At 42.6% G+C, this 22,415-nt stretch overlaps 1 protein-coding gene across 1 annotated transcript in view; it reads right to left on the bottom strand.

The window, feature by feature from the left end:
- Positions 1 to 22,415, bottom strand: part of LOC145408784 (uncharacterized) — a 197,722-nt gene that overhangs the window by 50,028 nt on the left and 125,279 nt on the right. Inside the window, exons 16-17 of the mRNA XM_080279433.1 lie at positions 7,707 to 7,925; positions 3,695 to 3,841 (exon numbers count right to left, since the gene is read on the bottom strand). Coding sequence (XP_080135559.1) covers positions 3,695 to 3,841; positions 7,707 to 7,925 — 366 coding nt within the window. The remainder of the gene's footprint in view (positions 1 to 3,694; positions 3,842 to 7,706; positions 7,926 to 22,415) is intronic.

Raw genomic sequence — 22,415 nt, forward strand, 5'->3', positions numbered from 1 at the left:
AACTTACATCTAAAATATCCCCAAAATCAGTAAAAGAATAATAAATAAAAACCCATCGCAAAACTGGGGGTAGGCCAAGAGGTAGGATGATACTGTATTTCTATCCCCATTACTGGGGGTAGGCCGAGAGGTAGGATGATATTTCTATCCCCATTACTATTACAGGGTATCGCATCTTGGGGTATCGTAAATTGGGGTTTGCTTGTATTAATACATAGATATATGTAGTGCTGCTCTCAGCTGTCTGCCCTTTCCCCTCCTCCATCCTTCTTTCCTTTCATCGTCTTCTGTTTTTCCTTCCTTCATTCTATCCTCGTCCTTCTGCCTCTGGGTGACTTTACGTTCCCTCTTCTGTCTTTCTTTCCTTCATTCTTTCTTCTTCCTTCTGCCTGTGGGTTATTCTATACTGTGTGACAAGCTAAATGGTTTCCTGTACACCATGAAACCATTTACTACACAGGGTGGTAACTGTATAACCAAATTTTGGCACCTGGTTGTTTAGTGGGTAATTATGACACTCCAAGCAGATTGAGCTGGTGAAGGTTTATATCCAAGGGATGGTTGGGGTTTATTGCTCACGTAATGCCACTCGGGAAGGAGTGAGGCTGGTCACTCTCATCTTAAATGTCAGGACCAACTTTCCTAGCCTCGGGCTCCTATGCTCCTCATGGGGCAACATAGGATTGGATGATGGATGGATGGATACATATATGTATATATGCTCTTCACTAACCCTGTAACTATCGCAAAATGTCTCTCTCAGGTTGAATAAAAACCTATGAACGAGAGAACACTTTAAGGAATTGTTGAACATAAAGAATGGAAGAAATGCGAGTATAAGTGACTGGGGAATGGCTGGGAGAGGGAGGGAGGTGAGAAGACAGGAAGAAATGAGTAGCATTGAAGTTGTGGAAGCAAAGAAGAAAGTCAAATTGGGGAAAGCCCCAAGAATTGATGGAGTGTGTGGTGAAATGCTGAAGCATGGGGGAAAGATAGTAGCAGAATGAATGTGGAAGATGTGCAGATTGGCCAGGGAGGAAGGCAGAGTCCCGGAGGATTGGAAGTCAGGTATAATTACTCCCTTGTACAAAGGAAAAGGGGAGGTTGTATTAAGACAACTAGACAAAATTCAGAATAAAGCTGTTAGAATCATTAACAACCCTGCCATTACATATAAACTACCTCCCCTGCGAGTAAGAAGGAATGTTGCCTCCCTTGCATTATTTTACAGATATTTTTTTGGCAAATGCTCAGACGAAGTTGCGTCCATGGTGCCACCTCTCCATGCCTTCCCTCGTGCTACACAGGCATCTGGTAGCGTTCATGACTGGAATGTCACTCAACCATACTGCAGAACTTCTGCCTATCAGAATTCTTTTATTCCCCGAACTGCATCTCTCTGGAACTCGCTTCCCCAGAGTTGTTTTCCTCCAAATTTCAACCCACAACTGTTCAAGTCTAACTGTTACAGATATTTTATGAACAGAGGACACCAGTAATCTGGTGTATGGATTATTTTTTTTACCCATTTGTTTTTCCTTCCTCCGTTCTGTTATTTATTAAAAAAAAAAACAAAAAAAAAACAGAGGAATTAGTTGGAGAAGAACAGGGAGGTTTTAGGAAGGGAAGAGGTTGTGTAGATCAGATATTCATTCTTAGATCTTTAGTGGAAAAGTTTCTAGAGAAGGGAAAGAAGTTGTATGCAGCCTTCACGAATTTGGAGAAAGCATATGACAGGGTGCATACACAAGGATTGTGGAAAGTATTAATAATATATGGAGTAGATGGGAAGCTGATGAATGCTGTGAAGAGCATGTATGATGGTGCTAAGGCTGCAGTGCACCTGGATGGTGAACTGAGTGAATTTTTCTCTTTGAAGGTTGGGTTGAAACAGGGATGTGTCATGTCTCCATGGTTGTTCAATCTGTACATGAATGGGGTAATAAAAGAGATACGAGGTAGGGCAGTAGATGTTGAAGTTGCCCTAGTGAGAGAGGGTAGTGTCTGGAAACTCCCTGTACTGCTGTTTGCAGATGATTCTGTGTTGTTAAGTGAAGACAAAGGGGAGCAGCAAGGCTTGGTGGATGAGTTTGGGAGAATGTGTAAGAAACAGAATCTAAGGTGAATGTACAGAAGAGTAAAGTGATGGTCTTTGAGAGAGGTGAAGTCTGTGAATATACAGTGAGGTTGGATGAAGAGGAAATGGAAAATGTGAGTGCGTTTCAGTACTTGGAGAGTGTGATTAGTAAGGATGGAAGTTTGGAGGGTGAAGTGCTTGAAAGGGTACAGCAGGGAAGAAAGGTTGCTGGTTCCTTGAAAGCAGTGATAAGAAACAGGGAAGTGAGCATGGAAGTGAAAAAGTTACTACATGACAGTATTGTGATACCAACTCTAAAGTATGGAAGTGAAGCTTGGATGTTGTTGGAAGGACACAAGTCAAGAGTGAGAGCAGTGGAAATGAGTTATTTAACCCGCCCCGTCCCCTCGACGTATGGGTACGTTGCAACATTTTGCATTTGCCAGTCCCGGCGAAGTACTGGTACGTCGTGCAATTGCAAGGTCCCTAATTTGCACAATTTTCAATTTTCGCGCGTGATTTTTCGTACAAATACACGGGACACCTTCCTCTATTCCTCTTCAAGATCCCAAGCAGGGACAATGCCTTACACCGCATAACCTCCCCCCTCCCCTACTCATGCCATTGTCTCGGCAATTCACCTGTTATCAGAGACCTGGCCAGTAAAGACATTCAGGGCCAGAGTGATTCCTCAATAGATGACAATGTGGAGGACAAAGTTTACATAGCATTAGAGGAAGAAACAGTCAGAAATAATGATCAGGTAATGTGGCAAAAGAAGGTCAGGTATGGTGATGAATTAGTGAGTGAAATAATGCTTATAATGCCTATATTACTGTTTGAAAACCAATATACTCTCGTACACATATAAATTCGTACCAAATAAATAAATAATTACCGTTTATGAGTGGTGTAAGTTAGTTACCCTCCCATAGAACTCGTTTTCTTTGGTGCCAGCCTGTTAGAAAACCCAGTTAGGTAAGGAGGTACTGGTACCTGGATCGAGTATTTTAAACCTCAGGTGAGCGATTTCTCTATGAATTTTCGATGTTTCTCAACAAAAGCGGAGGTTTTAGCTAAAAAAAAAAAAAAAAAAATCAAAAATATCTCGGGATTAGGGGGTGTCAGAGGTGCGAAATAGCTCGGGACGTGACGGGTTAAGAGGAGCCTGCGGAATCACGTGGAGAGACAGACTGACAAATGACGATATAAAGGAGCATTGTGGTGTGGATGTGGACGTGATAGGAAGCATTAGGAGGAACACACTGAGGTGGTTTGGCCTTGTGGAGAGGATGGAGGGTGAGAGACTGACGAAGAGAGTGTATGTGAGTGAGGTGGAGGGGGGGAGAGGGAGGAGGAGGCCAAGGATGAGATGGAGGGATGGAGTGGAGAGGTATATGAGAGAGGGGGGTGTGAGCTGGGAGCAGGGCAGTGAAATGGCAGGGGACAGGGCGACGTGGAGGCGATTTGTTTATGGCCACCCTGTATGGGATTAAGGCATCTGGCAATAGATAGATAGATAAATAGAAAATAGCAAAGGTAAAATAAGACATACATCATAAGAGTCAAGTGGTTAAACATAAGATCCAAACAGCCAAAAAAGTTAAATTAACAAACCTCTTGCAAAACTGGGATGACTGGAGGCTGACACTGTTGAAGGTAGTGTAGCACCATCAGGATGTAAGCATATGAGGATAACGACCCTCGTGAAGCATCCCCAATATCACACTTCTTTGCAAAGTGCTTCATTGCATAACCAAGGCACTGTAATACAGATCAAAATACTGCTTAAAATTTTAAACAAAACTGGCATTAAACTGGTAAATAATCTCTACAGTTAACAAAGGAATGGGCTACATGTATTTTTCAGTTAATTTCTATTACATAATATACAGATACTCCAAGGACAGATCTCATCCCCAAAACAAATGGTTGACCTTTGTAAAGAGAACAGTTTGTGATGCTGAATTCCTTTAGGGCTCATTTAGTTTTATCATCATCATCATCATCCGGACCTCCTTTCCCACCCAAGGGCAGGGCGAGGAGTAGCAATGTCCAGATAGCCCAAAACAGGCCAATCCAATGGGCCACGCTTCCATTCATTCATCATTCAAGCCCCCAGAATCCTGGCTCTATCGGATACGCCAAAAACATTCACCACGTTCTGTAGCTTCACATAATCGTATCTGACAGAGTCAATCCAGACGCTGCCAAGCTAAAAAGGGGTGCCAAAAATCCCTGATCATGCACATCTCCTCACAAAATTCATCCAGCCAGCTCGATCTCCTGTCAGTTCCCTAGCCTCACCGACTTCCAAACTTCTCTTCCTCACACATTCATTCACCATATCTCTCCACCTTCTCACTACCTTGCTTCCTATCTCCTTCGAATTTGCTCAGATATACCTTCTTCACCACTCTATTGTTATCCATTCTCTCCACATGACCATACCATCTCAGTACACTCTCTTCAATTCTGGTGTCCACCGACTTCCTCACTCCGCATCTTTCACAAATCACATTATTTCGTATCCTATCCACCCTCTGTACTCCACATACATTCCTCAGCAGTCCCATCTCCACTGCTCTTACTCTTGACTTTTCATTTTCATGCCACACCATAGTCCCACATCCATATGTTAAAGTTGGCACTAAAACTTCTTCATGTAAGCCTCGTGCAGCTGCAGCACTCAAGCCTCTGTTTCTTATTAAGGCCTTCATTGCACCAGCTACTTTTTTTCCTTGTCTCTCTCTACTTTCAACTTCTTTTGCACATTTTCCTCTCTTTTCTATCACTGTACCCAGGTATTTGAACTCTCTCACCGATTCCAGTCTCTCTCCATTCACTGTTACATTGCACTGAGAGTCACCTCTCTCAATAACCATCACTTTACTCTTTTCTACATTTACTCTCAAGGAACAACACTTACAGACATCAGCAAAACTCTGTACGAGCCTACCAAGTTCTTGTCCGGTACTTGCAAGCAGTACTGCATCATCAGCATACAACAAATTTGAGATATTCCATCCATCACCGTTCATTACCAATGCCATCCCTCTCTCCATTACTTGTGTTTTCACTTCTCTCATCACCCCATTCATATATACACTGAACAACCATTGGGACATCACACAATCTTGTCTCACGCCCACAGTGATTGTGAACCATTCACTCAGATGCCCATTAACCCTGACACAAGCTTCACTACCATCATAAAAACTCTTGACAGCACCTAACAGCTTACCCTCTACACCGTACATGCGCAAAACTTTCCACAATCCTTCTCTGTCCACTATGTCATATGCTTTTTCCAGATCCATGAATGCCATAAACACCTTATGGTCCTTCTCACAAGCCTTCTCTACTAACTGTCTCACTGCAAATATTTGGTCCACACATCCTCTGCCACTCCTAAAGCCACCCTGTTCATCACTCACTAGGACTTCTGATATCTCTCTTACTTTCTCTATAATAATTCTTTCATGTACCTTCCCTAACACTCAGTAAGCTTATGCCACGATAATTCTTGCACTTGCTTCGTTCACCTTTATTTTTGTACAGGGGTACAATCACAGCCTTTTTCCAATCGGCAGGCACAGTTTCACTCATCCATGCCTTCTTACATATCTCTAACAAGCACTTCATTCCATTCTCTCCACTACATTTAAGCATCTCTGCATACACCTCATCAACCCCAGCTGCTTTCCCATTTTTCAGCCGCTTCACAGCGCTCTTCACCTGTGCGAGTGTCATGTCTCCTGGCACTGCATTCCTTCTCTGCACACCCCCAAAACCAATCATGTTTACAGCTGCTCTGCTCTCTCTATCCCCATTCATCAGGCTTTCAAAATATTTTTTCCATCTGGTCCTTACTTCATATCCATGGGTTAATAATCTATCACCTGCATCCTTCACATCATCCCATTTCTTACTGCTATCACTTCTACATTTCCGCACCTCTTTCCAGAATAACTTTCTATTTTCAGAGTAGTTCGCATTCATTTTTCTTCCTAGATCCTCTTTTATCTCCTCCTTTTTCCTCTTCACTAGTCTCTTTACGTGCTTCTTGCTCTCAACATATTCAGTTCTTATTTCAACTGAACCCCTATCCTGTAACCACTTTAGCCACTTCTTCCTCTTTTCCCCCACCGCTCTCTTAACCTCCTCATCCCACCATGCCGTACCTTTCTTCTTTGTTGTTACTCTTGCCACACCACACACCGCTTTAGCATTCCTAACTACGCAATCCTCATATGCATTCCACAGTCTGTCCAGATCCATTTCATTCCAATTCAGTAATTCTAACTCATCCTCTACTTTGGTTCTGTATTCATCTGCCATTTCTTTGATCCTCAGCTACTCAACTTTCAGTCTTTCTCCCTGAATGCTTCTCTCTCTCCTGATCCACCTCACTCCTTTCAGCTTGATCTTGCATACCACAATCAAATGATCTGACAGACCTCCACATCGTCCTCTCACAGCCCTTGCATCAGCAACCATTCCCATCATCGACCTCTCTACGAGCACGTAATCAATCAGGCTTCTTTCAACACAATCCCCGTTCCCTCTATACCATGTATATTTATGTGCATCTCTGTGTTTGAAATACGAGTTACAAATGCACAACCTCCTCTCCTGACACATATCTTTTAGTCTCTTCCCATTATCATTTTCACCTGGTACTCCATTACAACCCATTATGTTATCCTCATGACCAATGCCTATTCTTCCATTCGTATTGCTCATTACGATCATTTTATAGCTCTTGGCTCTCTCTTGTATTTTGTTTTTCTCTTGGAGGGAACTGTTATTGCAGGCTCATGCCCTTTGGTTCCTTCTTCCTCGCATAAAAAAATAAATAAAAATAAAAATAAAAAATCACCACCATTTCACCTTCTTGACCTTGACATACATACACCTTGAGCTGACACATTTGTAGTCTCTCATTCCACTCTGCCACACCTCATTCATTAACAAAGCAACTCCTTCCTTGCATCTTCCTCACCCATTTATACCCAATCTTACACATTTCACACCCTCCCACTCCTCCACTTCACACCCTTTCATCTTTGTTTCACACAATGCCATCAGGGTATATCTTGTACTCATGAACACATTCACCACTTCCTCCCTCTTGCTCTCCTCATTTACACCTCTCACATTCTACATGGCCATGTGAATCTCCCCATTTGGTTGGGGCCCTGGGCAGGTATTGGGCCCTCCGAAACAACTGCCATGATTAAGTGATTTTAGATAGGGGAAACTGGGGAACACTTAACCCGGCCAAAAACCCTGGTTATATGGTTACCACCCAGCATAGTAAATGGTTTCCTGGGTGCAGGAAACCATTTGACTTGTCACTTGGTGTAGAGACAATATGGCATCCCTACACTGACTGAGTGGATGATGGGCGCCCCCATCCACCACCAAGGAAGATGTGTTACAAAATCTCCAAAGTCAACCTTAATGTGTTCTTGCATGTTATTTTCATCATTTTAATATCTACTTACTTTGCATCAATGTTATACAAGACGATAGTGCGGTCAATGTGCTGAGAAAATTGCTAAGAAAGATAAACCCACTTAGACTATGATACCCTGTACTTGCCACAACTTCCCACTCCTCTTACCTTGACTCTGTGGTCAATATTGGCATATGTCAGGAGCAGTTTGGTGTTCTGTAATGCCAGTGTGTTGTAAAGAGAAAGATCCCCCTCCAGAATAGGTCGACGAATAGAAAATTTAACAATGGGAACTTTGGCAGTTGTAATGGCAAACACATGACCACACTGTCGGTAACGCTTCAACTTTTCAGCAAGTGACTCGATGATTTTTATGTGGTCAATGCTCTGAAAAAATACAGAAAAATTTGTTAAAAATAACAAAATGGAAATGGTCCTTACAAAATGGCATCAGCCAGCAAATATATATAAGAAAGTCAATCCTCACTGTATGTCAGGGATGTTCTCTAAACCGCAACAACTTACCATACAACTAATGCAGCAAATCTGGGGTAAATGGGAATTCAGTTTTTCACCTAGCAATCAAACTTCAATAGGTAGTTTTTTGTAATTTAATGTAGGTTCAAAGCTAAATTAAACATACAAAACAGCAACTTAACCATCATCATCATCCTGCCTCTTTTTCCTACTCACAAGCTGAGTGAGACACAATGAGGAACAACACTCTCAGGCAGCATCTGCTTCCCAATATACTGTTAGGGCACAGTCATGTGTCCAATGACACATGAGTATTTCTCCGCTTATTCTTTCCATCGTCAGGCTCATGGGAGACAATGAACAAGAGGGTTTTATACGAGGTCTGTTCAGAAAGTATCTGACCTTAGGCTCTAAAAAAAAAAAATAAAAAAAAATAAAAATAGCTACCTTGTTGAACTAGGACACTAGTCCCCTTCAAATTATGCCCCAACTGACTTGACACACACAGCCCAGTGTTCTTTCCACTGCCTGAAACATTTTCCAAAGTCGTTTTTCAGTATCTTTTGCAAGTGCTTCATTGCATTCCTCATTACTTCTTCTCTCGTCTCAAATTCGGAACCCTTCAGCAGAGTTTTCAGCTTGGGGAATAACCAAAAGTCGCACAGTGCCATGTCTAGTGACTAGGGAGCCCTTTGGACCTCCGAGATGTTTTGCTTGGTCAAAATTTTTTTAATCAGTTGAGGAGAATGAGCAGGGACACTATTATGGTATAGCTTCCAACTTGCTGCTTTCCAAAGGCCTGGTCTCTTCTGCCAAACTGCGTCACTGAGACAACAGATAATGTCAAGATGGTAATGTCTGTTGAAAGCCTGACCTTCTGGTGTGAATTCGTGATGCACACCACACGGTTGTTGAAAAAAACTGTAAACATGCGAGTGCATTTCACCTTGCTGCAACTGTCGTGCTTTTTTTGCCTAAGGCAACCCTGCATGCTTCCACTGAGATGACTGTGGTTTGGTTTCTGGGACAAACCCATACACCCAAGTCTCAGCTCCGGTGATAACAGTCTTCTGAAAGTCTGGATAGCAATTAGTACACTCCAACATGTCTTAAGCAATGTTCATATGAGAGAAGAGTTATGACGAATGCAATGAATCACTTGCAGATACCGAAAGCTGACTTTGAAAAATGTTTCAGGCTGTGGAATGAAACCTGGGCTACATGCGTCAAGTATGAAAGGACCTACTGTATTTTGAGGGGGATTAGTGTTCTAGCTCAACAGGTTAGCTATTTATTTATTCAGAACTCATGGGGCAACACAGGCTTGGATGATGGATGGATGGATGGAGAACCTAAGGTCAGACACTTTCTGAACAGACCTCGTATAACTTTCATTTACCCTTTCACTACTAGAGGCTTTTCCAAAACTGATTTAAATCAACTAGTGGAAGTCTGATTAACATGAATATATACTGTACATACATCCATTCATTACCTAATCCAGTGTTGTCCCATGAAAACTGTAGGAGCCTGGGGCTAGGCAAGTTGGTCCTGACATTTAGGATAAAAGTGACCAGTCTCACTCATCCCTGAGTGGCACTATTTAAGCAAAATACCCCAACCATCTTTTGGATATAAACTTGCACCAGCTCAATCCAATTGGAGTACCTTACCAAATAAAACAACAGGCACCATAATTTGGTTATATGATACTAGTAATAATAATAATGATAATAATGATAATAATAATAATTAATAATAATAATAACAACCACAATAATAATGATAATCATAATGAGTTATTTAAGAGGAGCCTGTGGAGTCACATGGAGAGACAGGCTGACAAATGAGGATATAAAGGAGCATTGTGGTGTGGATGTGGAGGTGATAGGAAGCGTTAGGAGGAATACACTGAGGTGGTTTGGCCATGTGGAGAGGATGAAGGGTGAAAGTCTGACGAAGAGAGTGTATGTGAGTGAGGTGGAGGGGGGAAGAGGGAGGGGGAGGCCAAGGATGAGATGGAGGGATGGGGTGGAGAGGTATATGAGAGATGGGGGTGTGAGTTGGGAGCAGGGCAGTGAAATGGTGAGGGACAGGGCGACGTGGAGGCGATTTGTTTGTGGCCACCCCGAACGGGATTGAGGCGTCTGGCAATAGATAGAGAGATAGAATAATAATAATCAATCTATCTATCTATCTATCTATTGCCAGATGCCTCAATCCCATTTGGGGTGGCCACAAACAAATTGCCTCCAAGTTGCCCTGTCCCCCAACATTTCACTGCCCTGCTCTCAACTCACCCTCCCATCTCTCATATACCTCTCCACCCAATCCCTTCATCTCATCTTCGGCCTCCCTCTCCCTCTTCCCCCCTCCACCTCACTCACATACACTCTCTTCGTCAGTCTTTCACCCTCCATCCTCTCCACATGGCCAAACCACCTCAGTGTGTTCCTCATAACGTTTCCTATCACATCCACACCACAACGCTCCTTTATATCCTCATTCGTCAGCCTGTCTCTCCATGTGACTCCACAGGCTCCTCTTAAATAACTCATTTCCACTGCTCTCACTCTTGACTTGTGTCCTTCCAACAATGTCCAAGCTTCACTTCCCTACGTTAGAGATGGTATCACAATACTGTCATGTAGTAACTTTTTCACTTCCATGCTCACTTCCCTGTTTCTTATCACTGCTTTCAAGGAACCAGCAACCTTTCTTCCCTGCTGTACCCTTTCAAGCACTTCACCCTCCAAACCTCCATCCTTACTCATCACACTACCCAAGTACTTAAACGTACTCACATTTTCCAATTCCTCACCATCCAACCTCGCTGTACATTCACTGACTTCACCTCTCTCAAAGACCATCACTTTACTCTTCCCTACATTCACCTTTAGATTCCGTTTCTTACACACTCTCCCAAACTCATCCACCAAGCCTTGCAGCTCCCCTTCGTCTTCACTCAACAACACAGTATCATCTGCAAACAACAGTACAGGGAGTTTCAAAACACTATCCTCTTTCACCAGGGCCACTCCAACATCCACTACCCTACCTTGTACCTCTTTTATTACCCCATCCATGTACAGATTGAACAACCATGGAGATATGACACATCCCTGTTTCAACCCAACTTTCAAAGAGAAAAATTCACTTAGTTCACCATCCACACGCACTGCAGCCTTCGCACCACTGTACATACTCTTCACAGCATTCAACAACTTCCCATCTACTCCATATATTCTTAACACTTTCCACAATCCTTGTCTATCCACTCTGTCATATGCTTTCTCCAAATCCATGAACGCTGCATACAACTTCTTTCCCTTCTCTAGAAACTTTTCCACTAAAGATCTAAGAATGAATATCTGATCTACACAACCTCTTCCCTTCCTAAAGCCTCCCTGTTCTTCTCCAACTAATTTCTCTGTTCTTTCACTAACTCTGTCAATAAGTATCCTACCATACACTTTTCCTATTATACTAAGAAGACAAATGCCACTATGATTACCACACACTTCTTTTTCCCCTTTTCCTTTGTACAAGGGAATAATTATACCTGACTTCCAATCCTCCGGGACTCTACCTTCCTCCCAGGCCAATCTGCACATCTTCCACATCCATTCTACTACCATCTCTCCCCCATGCTTCAGCATTTCACCACACACTCCATCAATTCCTGGGGCTGTTCCCAATTTAACTTTCTTCATTGCTTCCACAACTTCTATCCTACTGATTTCTTCCTGTCTTCTCACCTCCCTCCTTCTCCCAGCCATTCCCCAGCCACTTATACTCGCATTACTTCCATCCTCTATGTTCAACAATTTCATAAAATGTTCTCTCAATCTGTTCACTTTTTCTCCCTTCTCCACTAGTAATCTACCATTTTTATCTTTCACTCCCCTGCTAACTTCACTTCCACCTTGTCTTACTCTTTTCACCTCTTTCCAGAACATTTTCTTACAGTCCCTCCACTTTACACTCAAATTCCTTCCAAATTCCTCATCCATTCTCTTCCTACTCTCTCTTACTAATCTTTTCACGTCTCTCTTTCTCTCTACATATAACTCTCTCTTCCGCCTCTCAACTTCTTCCACACCCCTATTTCTCATCCATTCATTGTATGCTTTCTTCTTTTGAGCCACAGCCTGTCTCACCTCTTCAGTCCACCACGCTGTTCCTTGCACCCCCCTCCGTCTTCTCTTCCTTCCACACACCACATCATATGCTGCACATATTTCTTCTGTAAATATCCTACACACACCTTCCACGTCTCCCATCTGCTCCAATTCATATTTGCCCAATCGTTCCTCCACTTCTCTCTTATACTCTGCCTTTTTCTCATCCTCTTGTAATCTTTCCACTCTCCTTGCAACTACTCCTTCCTCTCGTCTTTCCCTTCTTCTATTCCTCCATCTTACTTGCTTTCTAATTCTGGCCACCACCAAGTAGTGGTCAGAAAGTCCACTCCCCCAACCTCTATTAACTCTTGCATCCATTACATATCTTCGCATCCTTTCATCCACACGCACATAATCAATCATTGCCTTCCTTTCATTCAGTTCACCACCCACCCTTCTCATCACTCGCCATGTATACCTGTGGATCATTTTATGTCTGAAGAGGGTATTGGCTATCACCAACCCCCTCCCAGCACAAATGTCCACTAACGCACTCCCACTCTCATCTATCTCAGCAGGCACACCCCACTCACCAACTATTCCATCCACCTTCACATTCCCAACTTGGTATACCATTCATATCACCAATCAAAAACACTCTCTCATTCCTTCCAAACTTTTCCATGCATACTTCTACATTTGTCCAGAACTCTTCTCTCACTCTTCTAGCAACAGCTCAATGCAATTGGAGCGCCTTACCAAATAAACCACCAGGTGCCATAATTTGGTTATATGATACTAGTAATAATAATAATAATAATAATAATAATAATAACAATAATAATCCATCCATCCATCATCCAATCCTACGTTGCCCCATGAGGAGCGTACAAGCCCGGGGCTAGGCAGTTGGTCCTGACATTTAAGATGAGAGTGAATAATAATAATAATAATAATAATAATAATAATAATAATAATCTGGTTTTCTGTTCCTTGAAAGCACCAGTTCTTCCATGGTGGAATGATGAGGTGAAACGAGCTGTGGAACAAAAGAAAAGGGCATATACTGAATGGCTAGCGATTAGAGGTAGGGGAGAAGATGAGAGAGAGAAGAGAGAGGTATATGTGAGCAGGAGAAGGGAGGTGAAGAGATTGATGAAGGAAAGTAAGAAGAGTGTAGATGAAGAGTTTGGGAGGAATCTGAATATGAAATGAGGGAGAGTAAGAAATTGTTTTGGAAGGAGGTAAAGAAAGTAAGGCAGTATGAAAGGGGTAATAATAGGGGAGTGAAAGATAGGAATAATAAATTGTTGGTGGAGAAGAGAGAGAAATAGAGGAGATGGAAGTAGCACTTTGAGGATTTGTTGAATGTAGCAGTGTGAGTATAAGTGGTTGGGAAATGGCTGAGAGAAGAAGAGATGAGAGGAGGGAGGAAGAGATCAGTAGGGCGGAAGTAATGGAAACAATAAAGAAGATCAAGATGGGAAAGGCCCCAGGAATTGAAGGAGTGTGTGGTGAAATGCCGTGGGGGTGAAACTGTAGTGGAGTGGATATGTAAGTTGTGTAAATTGGCTTGGGAAGAGGGAAGGGTTCCAGAGGACTGGAAATCAGGTATAATTGTTCTCTTATACAAAGGAAAAGGGGTGAGAGAAGTGTGTGGTAACCATAGGGGTATTTGCCTTCTTAGTGTGACTGGAAAAATATATAGTAGAATACTCATTGATAGGGTTAGGCATATAACAGAGGAGCTAGTTGGAGAACAAGGGGGATTTAGGAAGGGAAAAGCGTGTGTAGATCAGATATTTGTTCTAAGATGTTTAGTGGAGAAGTATCCATGCTGCCTTCATGGACTTGGAGAAAGCTTATGACAGAATAGATAGACAAGGTATGTGGAAGGTATTAAGACTATATGGAGTGGAGGGGAAATTGTTGAGTGCTGTGAAAAGTATGTACGAAGGAGCTAAGGCTACGGTGCGAGTGGATGGTGAGCTGAGTGAGTTCTTTGATCTCAAAGTGGGACTGAAATAGGGATGTGTGATGTCTACATGGTTGTCTAATATATACATGGATGGGGTTGTTAAGGAGGTGCAAGGTAGGGCAGTGGATGTGGGGGTGACTCTAATGAATGACGGTGAGATTTGGAAGATTCCGGTGTTGTTGTATGTTGATGATACAGTATTGTTAAGTGAAGATGAGTGGAAGTTGCAAAGGTTTGGTGAATGAATTTGGGAGAGTGTGTAGGAAGAGAAATCTGAAAGTTAATGTAAACAAGAGTAAAGTTATGGTGTTTGAGAGGAATGAAGTCACAGAACGCACGGTGAGGTTGGATGGTGAGGATATGGAGAATGTGAGTGCATTCAAGTACTTGGGTAGTGTGATGAGTAAGGATGGAACTATGGGGGATGAAGTGCGTGAAAGGGTACAGCAGGGAAGGAAGGTTGTTGGTTCACTGAAAGCAGTGATGAGAAACAGGGAGGTGAGTATGGAAGTTAAGAAGTCACTGCATGACAGTATTGTGATCCCTACCCTGAAGTATGGAAGCGAGGCATGGACCTTGCAAGAGGGGAACAAGTTAAGAGCGAGAGCAGTGGAAATAAGTTACTTGAGAGGAGCATGTGGAGTGACATGGAGGGACAGGTTGACGAATGAAGAAGTGAAAGAACGTTGTGGGGCGGATGTGGATCTGGATGTGGTTTGGACATGTGGAGAGAATGGAGAACGAAAGACTGACTAAGAGGGTGTATGTAAGTGTGGTGGAGGGAGGGAGAGGGAAGGGAAGACCGAGGTTGAGGTGGAGGGATGGAGCTGAAGGAGTAGACTGTAGCACCAGTCGAGCAGGACAGTACTCCCGAGGTGGATGGAAAGCTGATGACAGGGAGTGCTAGAGCTCCCGTTTCATCAGCCCTCAGGACTAGTTCCTGACCATCCCCCTTTGCTGAACTTTTTCAGTGTCTCAGTTACACAGAGAGTAGGCCAGCATGCTCTCCAGTACAAATTTCTCTATCTATCTTCACCAAACTACATGCACAGTACACACTACACTTCCTATTCAAAATTTACCAAAATGGCGTCAATTCACCCAGCCTCGGAGTCCCCAGGGGGGGGGGACCATAAATGCCCCCGCCATCTGCCCCTCTCCCGGTGACGACTCGAGGTGCCTGGAACCACTGTCTGACTCTCTTCTTCTTCATTTCTGCAACATTCGCGGCCTTTCATCTAACTTTCGCTCTGTTGAGCACCACCTCTCCTCCTCTAAACCTCACCTTCTTTTTCTAACGGAGACTCAGCTGTCTGAGGCAACTGACAGCAAACCCTTTTCTGTATCCTCCTACTTTCTCTATACTCATTTCAAAGCCAAAGGTGGCTGTTGTGTATACATACGCAACGACTTATCTTGCTCCCGTGTTCCTGAACTTGATTCTTCTGAATTCTCCACTCTCTGGCTTCGGCTTTCCTGTCATTCTCTGACTAAATATATCTGTGCTGTTTACTTATCCCCTAATTCTACTGACTATCAAAAATTCTTCGACTATCTTACTTCTACGATGGAACACATTCTGTCCATTTCTCCTTTCTCTGAAATCTCCATTCTTGGAGATTTCAATGTTCACCACCACCTTTGGCTCTCCTCTCCTTTCACGGATCCACCTGGTGAACAAGCCTACATCTTTTCTATCCTTAATGACCTAGAGCAGCTTGTACAGCACCCTACCCGTATCCCTGACCGCCTTGGAGAGAGCTCCAACATACTTGACCTCTTCCTCACAACTAATCCTTCTGCTTACTCTGTTAATCTTTTCTCTCCGTTGGGCTCCTCCGATCACAACCTTATTACCTTAACCTGTCCTATCGCTCCAGTACGGCCTGCGGACCCTCCAGGGAAACGTCGTCTCTGGCATTTTGGAGCTGCGGACTGGGAGGCCCTCAGGCAGTACTTCTTTGATTTTCCCTGGAATGATTATTGCTTCCATGGCCATGAGCCATCTGAGTGTGCCTTGCGCATTAAGGAGGTTATTCTCTCGGGCATGGAAGCATACATTCCTTTCTCATATCCTTTGACTAACGCAAGAAAGCCTTGGTTTAATCACGCTTGTTCTAATGCTGTCCACAACAAGGAGAAGGCCTACAAAAGGTACCGGAGCCAACCCACCCCTGAATCACATAATCTTTACGTTTCTGCCCGGAATCGTGCTAAGTCTGTTCTTCGCTCTACTAAAAATAATTTCATCCATACTAAATGCTCTCAACTCTCCAACTCGAATTCTTCCCGCTCCTTCTGGCACCTTGCCAAAAATCTTTCTAACAACTTTACCTCATCATCCTTCCCTCCTCTTTTCTACTCTGATGGTTCTGTAGCTATTTCTTCTACTGATAAAGCAGATCTCTTCGCACAGACTTTCTCCTCCAATTCCACCTTAGATGATTCCGGTGCTGTTCCTCCATCGCTTCCCCCCTCTGACTTCCTCATGGCTGACATTAAAATTTCTTCAGTTGATGTATTTTCTGCCATTACTGGCCTCAGTACTAACAAGGCATATGGGCCTGATGGGGTCCCTCCTGTTGTTCTCAAAAACTGTGCTTCTGTGCTTACACCCTGCCTAGGCAAACTATTTCGCCTTTGTCTGTCAACTTGTACCTTTCCTTCTTGCTGGAAGTTTGCTCTCATTCAGCCAGTCCCAAAGAAGGGTGACCACTCCCAACCCTCCAACTATCGTCCAATTGCTTTAACGTCCTGTATTTCAAAAGTTTTCGAGTCAATTCTTAATAAAAAAATTTTAAGGCATCTTTCCTATCACAACATTCTTTTCGATCGTCAGTATGGGTTCCGTCAGGGACGCTCCACTGGCGATCTTCTCACCTACCTTTCAGACTCCTGGTCATCCTCCTTTCGGGACTTTGGCGAAAGCTTTGCCATTGCACTTGACATCTCAAAGGCTTTCGATCGAGTCTGGCACAAATCTTTAATTTCCAAACTGCCCTCCTACGGTTTCTATCCTTCTATCTGTACCTTCATCGCTAGCTTCCTTTCTGGTCGTTCTATAGCTGCTGTCATAGACGGCCATCGTTCTTCTTCTAGATCTATCAACAGTGGTGTTCCTCAGGGCTCTGTCCTATCATCAACTCTCTTCCTTTTATTCATCAATGATCTTCTAAGCTGCACATCTAACCCTATCCACTCATACGCTGATGACTCCACCCTTCACCTTTCCATTCAGTTCCCGCAACGCCCATCTCAACAGTTACTTCAAGAAACAAGGGATGAGGCTATGGCACACCTAATGTCTGACTTGGCTCATATCTCTGACTGGGGTAAAAATAATATGGTTGTCTTTAATGCTTCTAAGACTCAGTTCTTACACCTATCAACCCGACAAAATCTTCCACAGGTATACCCACTAATGTTTAATAATATTCAGATTAATCCTGCATCATCCTTGAACATGCTTGGGGTTTCATTTACTCGGGACTTATCTTGGAAAGATCATATTGCATCTCTTGTAAAATCTGCTTCCAAGAGATTGGGTGTGCTAAGCCGACTCCGCTCTTTCTTTACCCCTGCACAATTGTTGACTCTATACAGGGGTTTTATCCGCCCCTGTGTGGAGTACAACTCTCATGTGTGGGGAGGCTCCCCACATACAGCTCTTCTCAATAGGGTGGAGTCAAAGGCTTTTCGTCTCATTAACTCTCCTCCTCTTACTGACTCCCTTCAACCTCTGTCTCTTCGCCGCACTGTTGCATCTTTATCTCTTTTCTATCGCTACTTTAATGGTCACTGCTCCTCTGAACTGTCTGCTTGCATTCCTCCACCTCTACGACGGGCGCGTAGCACCCGTCTGGCAGCAAACTCTCATCCCTTTTCTGTCCAACTCTCTAATGCAAGAGTTAACCGTTACTCCCAGTCTTTCATTCATGCAACAGGTCAGCTCTGGAACTGTCTCCCTCTGTCTGTATTTCCTCCTGCCTATGATCTCCAGTCTTTCAAACGCAGTGTGTCCAGGCATCTCAAAATGATCGGATCTTGAATTTGGCTCTCTATTGTATTTTGTTTTTCTCTTGGAGGGAACTGTTACTGTGGGCTCATGGCCTTTGGTTCCTTCTTCCTCGCATAAAAAAAAAAAAAAAAAAAAAAAAAAAAATATGAGAGAGGGGGGATTGAGTTGGGGGGGGGAGGGTAGTCAAATGGTGGGTGACAGAGCAACTTGGAGGCATTTTGTCTGTGGCCACCCTTTGCAGGATTAGGGCATCGGGCTATAGATAGATAGATAGACCAGTTCTTCCACAGCAAATTCACTAGCACTCAGCACACATATACAATATTTTTACATTTACAAGAAGTGACATCTCTCATATACAATACAAACTTCATCAATAAAAAAGTATGAAAGTGGCAATAATTAAACCCTATAATCATCCGTCACAGTACCTCTCTCCAGGTCGTTGCATTTTGAAAAAAATAAAGGCTTTCAGTTGTCTCTGAGAGGATTCAACAGAAGAGAGTTGTCTCATGGACACTAGAAATCTACCATATAATCTAGGGGCTCTATACAGTCATTACTCGTTTCAAAATGGGGTTACATCAGGTCATACCTTATCGTATACCGATTTTATCATAAATCGGTAAATTGAAACCCATTATAAAAGGGGGGTTACGCAACTCAACTTCCCAAAGGCACCTAACCAAGACTGAATCATAAATGACAACCCAGCTTCATTCCTTCCTGTGTTGGTCCAAGTCGTCCCCCCCGTGGCTGGGGGACAGCCTATGCTTACAGGCACTAGTGGCCAGCCTCTGAGTCAGACAGGAACAGGTTCGAGGGAGGGGAATCCGGCCCATATCTGCACCAACCTTAGCACTGGGACTCATACCTGCACCAACCATAGCACTGGTGCCTACACTGGCACTGACCTTACCACTGGACACACAAATCCACAGAAGTAATCCCTTAATTCACGCAAACTTTCTTCACGCGATTTCAGTTATCCACAAATTTTTCGTACAATAATTAAAACATAAAATTATAGTATTCAAATAAATAAGTTTATTATATGAGAAATAAATAAAATACTGTATAAAAATGTCTACCTGCTGCCCGTGTGCATACATATGTGTGTGTGTGTGTGTGTGTGTGTGTGTGTGTGTGTGTGTGTGTGTGTGTGTGTGTGTGTTCTTACCTAACTGTATCTTTGCAGGAATGAGTCAAGCTCATATTGTCCCGTGTCTTAAACCATATTTATCATACATATCCTTAAATTTGTGAATTGTTTTGGCACACACTATTTCATTCAGCAGTGCATTCCACTGATCAATAGCTCTATTTGGGAAACTAAATTTCCTCACATCTTCATCACTTCTCTTCTTATGCAGTTTTTAGCACTGTCCTCTTCCTGATGCTTCCCCATAGGTAAAGTAATTATTTATGTCTATTTTCTCCTTCCCTGATATGCATTTATACACTCAATCTTCGTAAATCACGTGTTCATAAATCACGGCTAGGTGGCCGTCAGACTGCCGGCAACCTTAAATCACTGTTAAGTCAGGAAAATCGCAGATCTAGGCACCCAAGTGGGCCTTTTCCGAGGAGAACCGTAAACCGCAGCATTCACATTGAAAATCGCAACCCAACAACCAATCACTGTGAGTCCCTGGTGGCATATGTGCATACTAATGCCACCATGTTGTTGTTGTTCTTGTCCCACCAGTCCGCGCACTACAGACCGTCGCCATTGAGTACAAGAGCTAACTGCCTTTTTTATGCAACTTCCCCCCACCTCCTACCTGCCATGGCCCCTCCCGACCCCCCAATGAAGCGCTCTAAGCAGTATGGCGTCAAGAAGCTGCCGCAATTGTTGTACAATTAACGTTTGGAGCTCATTTGTCGTGTTGAGAAGGGAGAGAAGTTTTCAAAGCTGGCGAAAGAGTTTGGGAAGAACAAGTGCTGGAAGGTTCTAAGTTCTTCCCAACAATACCCCACTCCATTCACTTTAGCAATTTCATCATAGGATTAAGGTGAGATCCCTTAACATGGCTTATTTCTATTTAATACATGCACTGAATATTCCTAAATTTGTATGTTTGTGTTTGATGGTGCCTAGATAAGTGAAGGTAGGCTGCTGTGGGGGCAGGTTGGCCAAACTCCAGACCCAAATTCATTTTTCACATAAGAGTTATTATTTATAAATCACGGAATTCGTAAATCACGGCAGTGGTCCAGACCCAAATTGCCGCGATTTACGAGGATTGAGCGCATAGCATAATCATGTCACCTCTTTTCCCTCTCTCTCTTGTAGTGTTGGTAGATTCAGTTTATTTAGTCTTTCTTCATAGCTTAGATCCCTTAAGCTTGGTACCCATCTTGCAGAGGCCCTTTGAACTTTTTCAATCTTGTCTATGAGTTTTTTGAGATGAGGACTCCAGACTACTGATGCATACTCCAGGGTTGGTCTGATGAATGATGATGTTATCTTTCTTAGCATGTCTTCATTTATGTATGTGAATGCTATTCTCATATTTGCAAGCAGTGTATACATGTTCCGTACCTTCTCACTGATGTGGTCAGCCGGAGATAGTCTGTTATTGATAATCACACCCAGGTCCTTCTCTCTTTCTGATGTGTGTAGGGTTTTATTTCCTAACTTATAATCCCAATCAGGTCTTTTTCCACTTTTACCAAACTTGATTACATGACACTTGTCCACATTGAATTCCATTTCCCATGTATTACTCCATTCATGAAGATTATTTAATTCTTCTTGTAGCTCTTTACGAGAGTCTGTGTTAGTAATTCTCCTTTGTATTTTTGCATCATCTGCAAACATATTTAGATAGCTTTCATTTCCAGTGTTACTGTCTATATCATTTATATACACTAAAAACATGACTGGTGCCAGCACTGAGCCCTGTGGTACTCCACTAGTCACTTCTCTCCATGATGAGTAATTTCCCCTTTGTACTGTTCTCATTTCTTTTTTCATGAGAAAATCTTGCATCCAACAAAACGGTTTGCCTCGAATTCCTCCTTGATGGTACAGTTTCCATAAAAGTCTTTGGTGTGGTACTGTGTCAAATGCTTTCTTGAAATCTAAATAGATACTGTCCACCCATCCTTCTCTTTCCTGTAATGTGTCTGTTACTCTGTCATAGTAGCTCAATAGATTAGTAACACATGATTTTCCTTTTCTGAAACCAAACTGTCTTTCTGTTATCATTTTCTGTTCTTCTAGATGATTTACCCAAGCTTTTCTTATAAGCTTTTCTAATACCTTGCTTACAACACTGGTTAGTGATACTGATCGGTAGTTGAGTGGATTTTGTCTATTCCCTTTCTTGAATAAGGGAACAATGTTTGCTTTCTTCTAAATATCAGGTAGTTTACCTTGTCTCAAGGATTTTTTGAAAATTAAAAATACTGGTTTACTTAACTCCTTCGCACATTCACGTAGCACCCAACATGAAATTTCATCAGGACTATTTGCTTTTCCTCTGTCTAATTTACTTAACTCCTCCTGTATTACTTTTTCTGATATTTGTATATCTGGTAGTATGCGTGGACATGCATGTTCCACATAGTCCCTCTCAAAATTTTCTTCTTCTGTAAAAACTGATTGGAAATTCTTATTTAGTGATTCACAAATATCTTTCTCTTGTGTATACGTGATTCCCTCGTCCATAATGGATTGTATTTTATCGTTTACTTTGGTTTTGCTTCTGATGTAGCTGTAAAATAGCTTTGGTTGATCACTACTTTTATTTATGATATCCTCCTCAAACTGTTTTTGGGCTTCCCTCCTTATTCTTGTATAATCGTTTCTTGCCTGTTTATAATTGTTATATTCCCTTTCACTACTGTGTCTCCTGTATCTATTCCACAACAAATCTCTTTTTTCTTTTGATTTTTTACATTCTGTATTGAACCATTTCTTTATTTTCTTTTCTGCTTATCTGTGCTGTGGGATGTACTTCTTGACTCCAATTTCATAAAGTTCACAGAATTTTTTATATACAGCATTTAAATCTTATCCTCTAAGCTCCTTTTCCCAATCACACAGAGAATTTTTGATGGCATCAATTCAGCCAGGCCACTACACAGAACACTCCTAGTCATACCAGACATTAGCAAATCTTTTGATGCCAATCCCTGCCATAACCTCACATACAAAATATTCAACACAAACATGCACAATAATACAGAAAGATGGCTGGCAAACTATTTAGCAGTAACATTTGCCGGTCAGCCATCGAACATCAGACACTTCACAAACAGCATCTCCCAAG

The sequence above is a fragment of the Coenobita brevimanus genome, chromosome 78 (genome assembly GCF_032717465.1).
Source record: "Coenobita brevimanus isolate Jiangsu-jjx chromosome 78, ASM3271746v2, whole genome shotgun sequence".
NCBI classification, from domain to species: Eukaryota; Metazoa; Arthropoda; class Malacostraca; order Decapoda; family Coenobitidae; genus Coenobita; species Coenobita brevimanus.